The sequence below is a fragment of the Orycteropus afer genome, unplaced genomic scaffold (genome assembly GCF_000298275.1).
Source record: "Orycteropus afer afer isolate SDZICR_OR568_19922 unplaced genomic scaffold, OryAfe1.0 scaffold00723, whole genome shotgun sequence".
Lineage (NCBI taxonomy): Eukaryota > Metazoa > Chordata > Mammalia > Tubulidentata > Orycteropodidae > Orycteropus > Orycteropus afer.
The window spans coordinates 497335-506566 of NW_006922310.1; the positions used below are offsets into that span (position 1 = coordinate 497335).

Genomic DNA, 9232 nt, shown 5'->3' on the forward strand with positions numbered 1-9232 from the left:
TTGTTTTAAATTAGATCATCATACATTAGTATTTCATCTTAGATATTCATATATTCTGTATTAATTCTAACAGAATATACAGTGTACTTTTTTCATTCCTAATAAGGATTTAATTCAGATAAACTAATAAAATATGTAAATAAAATCTAGCATGAATGTTAATCAATGTTAAATAATATTTACTAAGCACCTTCTATGTGCTTTTGCCCATATAGCACTCACGAATTTAAAATCTGGTTGATCCTTTGGAGAATTTCCCCCACATATGCACAAAGAATTGTACATATGGATAGTCACTGTAACACTAATTAGAAAATGAAAAATTGGAAACAATTTCATAATTGAGAAATGGATAAACTGTTATTATTTACTCATATAACAGAATTCTATAAAATGGTGAAAAATAGATACCTATTTACTGATATGGTTAAATGAGATATGAGAATAAATGAGAAGTTACTGATCAAGAAATGTACCAAAAAGCATACTATTTTGTACATTTTTAGAATAAAAATAAGTTCTATAAATAAATAATTCTACAGGAAAAATATGTGCATGGAAATGACACACACATGCATACAAACTTCAGGGAAGAGAGAGGAGGAGAAATGGATTAAGGGTAGGGCTGATCCAATATTCTATTTAAATGAGATCTGAAGCAAATATGGTAAAATGTGTGGGGGGTTTACATTATTTTATGTACTTGTTTCTGTACTCGTGAGGTTTTAAATATTTATTTTTAGTTATTAAGTATCTTAAAAGTTATAATACAATAAAATATACAAGTGGAAAAGAGGAATTTTCACTTCTGAACTCAATAAATTTTAATGGTTTTAAAGAGAGAACAAACTTACTGTATCATATTAAAAAGTTACATGTAAAATATATTTTCTAACAATTAAACTGGGGGAAATGTGTCAAAGAAGACTATTAAATAACAGTGGCTGCTTCTGAAATGGTCAATATATATTTGTGCTGTAATTTTCATGCAATTCAATAAGATTATTTTATATGTAGCTTACCTTCTAAATAGCTTGGCCTCAATTTTGGAACTAACATTTTTAGAAAGTATGAATCTTAACTACAGCAATTTAGTCCACCTCAGATCACTAGTTTATTTGTATATGCGTAAATACATAAACACAGAATTAAACTTTTACGATTTCTAACAGCTTAAAGATGTGCGAAATCATTAAGACTAAAATGAACATTAAATCTATCTATTGCTTTAAACATGATATGACACTAAATAAAGTATTTCAGAAACATACCAGCTCAGATTAAATAGCAGTAGCATATCAAAGTAGCACCAAGAACACCCTCCCCAACAATAGTGCTTCTTTTTTTCTTAATTCTCCTTTCAGCCTCTATCCACATTTCAGACACTAAGTGCTCCAGAATCCCTCTGCAAATGATACTGTTTAGATATTCATTTTGAAAAAATGCAGTATACATAATTGTCTCTCTCCTCAAGGAGAAAGAAATTCTTGCTACTGGTCCTTGCCATCATTCTTTACATGCTGATTATGTTAAGTTTTAAGAATACTACACTTAGTTTGGGAAACACTGCTGCTGCAATGGCACTTTCCCTATAATGAATTAGAATCTCAATAAATCTTCCTTAGGTTTTGAAGTGGTAGAACATCCCATTTTGGACAAAAGGTTAAACAATCACTTGATTTTTTCTAATAATTAACAAATGATTTATTCTAAAAACTAACATTTATAGTATTTTATCAATACAAATATATTTTACTAGTTCCATCAAGATAATTATATTTCTAAAATAAAAACTTTACACAGATTTTCACCAATGTAGAACTTCACTATAATTCCACAATTATATAACATGATAAATATTAAATGGACAAGCCATCATATTAGAGATTAAGTGTCATGTTTTAGCTTTTGAAGATTCAATCCTTTTATAATCATGGGTTCTGGCTCTGTTCATGTGGCCAAAAATTACTTATAGGAACTATTTAAAAATCATACACAAACATGTGGGACACATATTCCACTGTTAACAAATTCCTAAAAGAATCTTCATTATACTAGCTTTCTACAGTTGATAGGGTTGTGTGTATAAGTAGGGGCAGACAGACAAAGGGAGAGGCAACTCTGGCAGATGGAGGGAGGGTTCTTGGCTCTCCCTTCACCTTCTTCCTCATCTCTGTATTGCTATATTAGATCAATGGATTGCAGACTTGAGTGTACCTAAGAACATACTAGGGCACAGTCTTGACCTCAACCTCAGAAATTCTAGGTTGTTAGAAGAGTCAAGGGATTTGCATTTTTAATGAATATTCCAAGTCATACTAATACAGATGCCCATCACTCTGTGAAACAATGTCCTACATATGTTTACGTTTGTACAAATCTGAAATTCTTCCTTGGATGGGAGGAACACATGGTATTCTAGCATAAAGATATGATAGAACTAACATGTGAAAGAAGGAAATGCTAATAACCTTCTTAATATAACTTAATAGCCACTGAAGGCAAAGGTGCTTTGATAAATGGTGTTTAACCTTTTCTGTTTCAGAACTCAGAGAGAAACAGAAGTTAATTTTAAATAGTGCTTTTAATAAACAATGGGCAGAAAAGTGGAGGTATTTTCAATAAGCACATCAGATTTTCCAATATGGACATAAACAGCATTTTAAACTTATGTTTTCATTTTCACTTGTATTTACCTCCGCGTTTTTTGAGATTTTCAGTTTTCATTTTACTTCTGCTTCTAAATTCAGGCCCTTTAAAATCATCTTTGTCTTCATTCAGCACTGGCTCTGGTTGTACAATCACTGTACCTAGAATGATTTCATTTAAAAAACCATTACACATATTAAATGTGCAAGTGAAGTACAAGACTTCAGTTCAGATAAAGCCAACATTGCTGGTACATAGTTTCTTTGCTTCAAGCTGTCAATACGTGTATAAGGACCTCTCAAGATTAAATAAAACAAGGAAATAGTAAAAGGGCCAGGTGTCAACAATCAGATTACTTGTTGGAATGTAACTCATAAAAACAGGGATGGGATGGGATTATGAACTGTTTATAATAGAAATGTGTGAGTCAAGTAGGAAACTTCAACCCAGTTCTGAATTTCTTAATAGTGTCTTATCACAAAAGCTGTTATGCATATGAGCACCCATTCTATGTCCCATATAAAGTATACAAAGTAAGTGGACAAGAGGGGAAAATAAAAAAGAAATACTATTATCATAATCTAAATAATAAACTCAGAAAAAAAAATTAAGAGTTGTTGTGTATTGCTTGGGGAAAGCAGTGCAGTGCCTTACCTTACCTTACCTTAACCACTGCCATCGAGTCGATTCTGACTCATAGCAACACTACAGGACAGAGTGAAACTGTCCTCATAGGGTTTTCAAGTCTATAAATCTTTACTTCGATTGCCTTATCTTTCTCCCGTGGAGCGGCTGGTAGGTTCGAACTGCCAACCTTTTGGTTAGCAGCCAAATGCATTAATCACTACACCACCAAAGCCCCTTTGGGAGTACAGTAGTAGGGACAATAAGAGAAGCTCATTCTGTTATTACTGCTACTGCTTATTCTGCAGCATTTCCCAATCTGTGTAAAACCTCCTCCAGTACCCTGCAAAGTCCTTAAAGAATTATAAACAGTAGACCACTTTAAGTTACTTAAACTAAAGTCCTCTAACAATGAGATTAAGTGTTAGTCCCATGGAAATAATTTAGAATGTTCTTTCTTAGCTACAAAACAAGTGAACTGAAAAGAGAGGTTGTTAATTAAACTTTTCATTACATTCTCTCAAAAATAAATAAAAGAGTCACAGTAAAAAGGGTCCAGGTCTAAAGTTTAACTACATTACTGGGGTCTAATAATTGAACATTATTAACAGCAATTAAAGAAGGAAAAGCAGGCAGTTGTCAGGAGATATCTTTCTGAAACATGGGCAAATGTTATCCAACAAGTTAGAGCATCTACTTGTCAAATGAGTTTCTGCATCCACAGAAAAATGGAGGAAAGGGGGGTAAACCAAAAACCCACTACCCACTATGATCAATTCCTACTCACAGTGACCCTATAGGACAGAGTAGAACTGCCTCCATAGGGTTTCCAAGGCTGTAAATCTTTATGGAAGCAGACTGCTTCATCTTTCTCCCACAGAGGAGCTGGTGGGTTTGAACTGTTGACCTTCTGGTTTACAGTGGTATGCTTTAACCACAGTGCCACCAGAGCTCCTGAAAGGGGGCAGAGAACTAAACTTTTTTCAATTGTGGTAAATTTAAATAATACCCACAAAAAACTTTATCTGCAACAATTATTTCTTAGACATAATTCTAAAGAAGTCACAGCATTTGAGAAGATCTAAAGATTTATAATTAACAACAAAAAAAGGGGGAGTGGAAGAGAGTGAATTCTTTATGAAGATTATTTTCTAAATGGAAGCAAAGCAGTAGAGTGGAAAGAGCACTCACTAGCTTTGGATTGCGGCAGACCTGGGTTCAAATCTTAGTTTCTCGATTTAAAGCTGAAAATGATCCTTAACCTCTGAATTTGTTCCTTCGTTTCTACAAGTAGAAACAATAGCTAACTTACAGTGTTGTTTGGAGGACTCGTTAATTTTACAAAAGTCTGGTACTTACATATAATAGAGTACTATAAAAATAATAGCCACCCAGAGTCAACTTTATGAAACTGGTCTATTTTTATTTTGGTGGGGGAGAATTAAGCTTAGTTTAGTTTAGTAATATTCCATATTGACTTACTTCTACCGCACCATTAAATAAAAAAATTGAATTACTAGCTCTTAGATGCCTCCAGTGGCCATCATAAAGCACACGTAGCAAGAACATAACAATCCAAAGTGAGTCACTTCCTATGGGACTCGGAATCCCATATTAGTTGTTTCTGTTCTGGGCCACCAAAACCACAGCATAATATTGCCATAGATGATTTGTGAAAACAATTAAATGGTAGATCAAGCAGTTTTCCTTCTCTCCTCTTTTCCTCTCACTCATTCCTGTTTCTCATTTAATTACTCATCTTTGGTAATTCCTTATTTATCCTAAAGAAGCAATGTTCTATCCTTCCCAAACATTATATTTAAAAACCCCCATGAATCAAAAAATGTATCACAAAAAAACTATAACTATACACAAGGAACAATGTTTAGGACACACTAGTAAATAATCTGACATGAACAATAAATCTGAAAAATCTAAGAGCTTTAAATCTATTATTTAACAAAGAAAAAGTATCTGAAACTCTGACACCCCTAGACACCATATTATCTAGTCCCTTTGTCATTCTTTCATCATCCAATGATACAGCTCTAAGATGTGAGCCATGAAAAGTCCAAGATTTTCATTTGACTTTTTTCCATAAAATCTAATTAATGAAGTTTTAAGGTTAAAACTGCAACAGTTGAGCGGTATTAGACAAAAGAGAAAATTACAAGAAATACACCTAAATCTACATTGAAAACATAGTTAACTTAGGTTTTCAGCCTTAGGGAATTAAAAATGCAATAAAATTGAACTAGAATTCAAATGTTTTCTTAAAAATTTTTCAAGGATATTCATTACATTTTATACATAGCAAGTATGTTAATAGTTAATGAACTTAATATATTAAACTTTTTAACTTTCACATTTTAGAATAATTTCAAAACAAAAATCCCTTTTCTAAAGCCAATGTTAAGAGAAAACAGATTGTATTATTTTCAAAGGTAACTGAATATTCCAAGTTTTTAACCACAATAACACACATTATATACATTACCATACTAACATATTCCCAGACCACAACTAATAAAATGCCAAGCTTGTTCCTTTACACACTATTAATAGTAATCAAGTAATAAATTTTATGATGTTATTTTTTAAAAATATATCTCAACTTTAACTTGATATAAAATATTAAAACACATTACCTTTTGGCAAGCTTTGCATAGTGATATCATTTTCTGAATTTTCATTAGAAGCATCTTCATTTACAACTTCTTCCAAAAGTTTTTCATCATCAGATTCTACATACTTTGTTACAACGGAAGGTTTCCTATGAAAGAATTAAGTCCATAGAATTATGGACATTTGTGACAACTGAAACAATACCCAAAGAACATACATAAGATCTGTAGATTGAGTACTGGCTCCCAACCAGAGATGCACATCACAATTACACAGGGAAACATATATCCCTATATCACACCATTAAAGATTATGATGTAGTATGTCTGAATAAAACCAGGACATATGCATTGTGAAAAAAGTACTATGGAGATCTTGGGAAAAAGCAGAAACTAAACTGACTGCCATCAAGTTGATTCCAATTCAGAGACCCCACTGGGTTTCCAAAATGGTAGATCTTTACAGAAGCAGACGACCCCATCTTTCTTCCACTGATGGGCTTGAAACACTGACCTTTTGGTTAGCAGCCAAATGCTTTAACAACTATACCACCAGAGCCCCTTGGAGATATTGCATGTCATCCTTATTTCAGAATCATTACTTTAAAGAATAAATACCAAGAAAGTTGTGTTTATTAAAAGGATTTGCCATTGATTAACAACAACGATCCAATGAACTAAGCTAAAAATTACTAATGAAAGCTATACTAAACAATATATTGGGCATTATAAGATACTTGGCATAGGGGATAAGGCACCTGCCTTCTAACTAGAAGGTCAGCAGTTCAAATGCACCAACCACTCTGCAAAAGGAAGATGGAGTGATCTACTTCCATAAAGATTTATAGCCTTGGAAATGGGGGTCAATATGAGCCAGAACTGACTCAATGGCAGCAACTTTGCTTTTTTCCTTAATTTTACAAGATACTTGGAAATAGTTTCATTCATTATTTACATTTCTGGTTGAAAATTTAGCACAGGAATGAAATTATACCACAATTTCTCTCCATATAACTTCCTAATTATTATGATGGCTATCTACTTCCACAATCTAAACAATTTCAAATATCCTTAAAATTCTCATATCACCTCATTTGATGCATCTAAATATTTCATTTGCCCTTTAAGCCTTTTTTAAGCACATATATTATCCCAATGAAATGAACCATATATTGAAAAGGCCACTAATATATAATGCCTCAAAAAATTCCTTCTAAGTCTATAGTCAAAATAAATAATCATAATTGAATCAAGATGACAGATATAAGGGGGTTCGTTATACTATGCTGTGCATTTGTTTAATATGAATGGTTGTATAAAATAATTTACTTAGAATAAGAGTGCTAAAAGTGAGTTCAAGGAAAAAAATTATTATTTTCGAAAGAACAGGCTCACTAGTCAGATAGAGACTGGTGGAACCCCCAAGACCATGGCCCAGTCACAATTCAAACTTGGAACTGAACTCACCCTCATGGCTCAACTTTCAGCCAAATAATGGACAGATTTATACGGTCAACAATAACACCAGGGAGGTATGCATTCTTTAGAACAATCAATCACAGGAGATCAAAAGGGTACCTTGTCCAGGGACAACAAGGTTGAGAAGGCAGAAAAGGATAGGAAAGAAGGATTAACGGAAACCAGAAAACACAGGAAGGAAGTGGAATGAAAGCTCTTACATTGTGAGGACTTCAATGAATGTCATGAAACAAAATGTGTATGAACTGTTAAATGGAAAAGGGATCTGCTCTGTAAACCTTTAGGTAAATCACAACAAAAAGTTTAAAAAAAAAATTAAGAATCAGAAAATGAAACATCCTGAAAAAGAAAATGACATTCTTCCTTTCAACATTAACCAACCTCTTTGATCGAGATGATCCTGAAGATTTGAATTTCTCTGAAGAGCTAGTTCCCTAAATGTAAGAAATAAATACAAAGGTGAGTGAAATGCTCAAAGGAATATGCCTAAAATGAAATATATCCCTATAACAAGGTCATTGTCATAATGATATAATGAAGAACTATTATAGCCTTAAATTATTTTTCTAAGAGAAACTTCAAAAACAAATTCTCCTTCTCTGAATATTTTTGTGGGTTTTTTAATTACTATTGTGTCTGTGGAAGAAAATAAGATACAGTGCTATATCCTGATACCAGTCCAAGGCAACAAAAAAGAAAACAAAAGTTTAGAAATAATCATATCCAAATAGAGTTAGAAAGGTTTAAGGATCTAAAAATATGTCAGTCTTCTCTATTGTAACATACAGCTTGGAATACTTTCTACAACTTGCTTTCAGATACTTAATTTGCCCTTGTTTTTCTAGTATATTCTGTATATTAGAATGAATTTTTATAAAAGCAAGAAAAAAATTCCAAAAGGATAATGTAGAACTGGGTACAAAGTGAAGGATCCCAGGATGAGCTGCTACAATTATGCTATAATGACCTTCTGAATGCCCAGTTGTGAGAGACTTCAAAATCAGTGAATCAAGCCCATAACTACCATCCCCAAAATAACCTATATAACTTAAAATGTTTAAATACCTCTCTGTAAATAAGCTTTCAGTAAAATGAGTTAAGATAAAGTAACATAAACATAAATAAATCCTTTCTCAACCTAGACAAGTACCAAAAGTAAAGTATAATAATACTTATGTATTACCAAATTTTTATGCAAATAACTTGTGTGTTACATGTTGTCTTCCTTTTTTTTGTTCCTGCCAACCATGTCACCCTACCCCCCCCCACACACACACACACAGGAAATATTTTTGTAAGTATGTCATGGTAATTTTTAAAAGGGTTCTTGTAAAAAAATTGCATAGCATGTTTAAATCAGATCTGCACAGGGAGCATGGTTAGTACATACACACACAAAAAAAGATATAAAGTGTGTCATTTGCATAAAAATATGGTACAGGTATCTTAAACATGTGCAAGTAAACAAAAAAAGACCACATATATTCTAACTAATTAATAGTAAATAATAAATATTTTTAATATGCTTCAAATTATTCCTACCTCTTCCTTGTTGTTTTCCATCTTATCAGTGATAGTTCCAGATCCAACAATTTTATCTGAAAAGAAAAATGTAAATGAGGAACATTATCTATGTAATAAATTGGATTATCAAACTAATACCAACACTTCCATGAAACTGTTTTCCAAGTTAGGAAATATGGCAGTACTGGTGATAAATTATTAACATTAAAAGACACCAAATAAAAATGAAACCAAATGCATGAATCACATCATACACAAAAACAAATTCAAAATAAATTAAAAACCTAAATGTGCAAATCAAAACGATAAAATTTTTTAGAAGAAAATAAATG

The 9232-nt window shown here is 32.3% G+C and overlaps 1 protein-coding gene across 1 annotated transcript in view; it reads right to left on the minus strand.

Annotated features, from left to right (window-relative positions):
* Positions 1 to 9232, minus strand: part of ATRX (ATRX chromatin remodeler) — a 474500-nt gene that overhangs the window by 436113 nt on the left and 29155 nt on the right. The window contains exons 3-6 of the mRNA XM_007957255.2: positions 8919 to 8974; positions 7758 to 7810; positions 5922 to 6046; positions 2697 to 2810 (exon numbers count right to left, since the gene is read on the minus strand). Coding sequence (XP_007955446.1) covers positions 2697 to 2810; positions 5922 to 6046; positions 7758 to 7810; positions 8919 to 8974 — 348 coding nt within the window. The remainder of the gene's footprint in view (positions 1 to 2696; positions 2811 to 5921; positions 6047 to 7757; positions 7811 to 8918; positions 8975 to 9232) is intronic.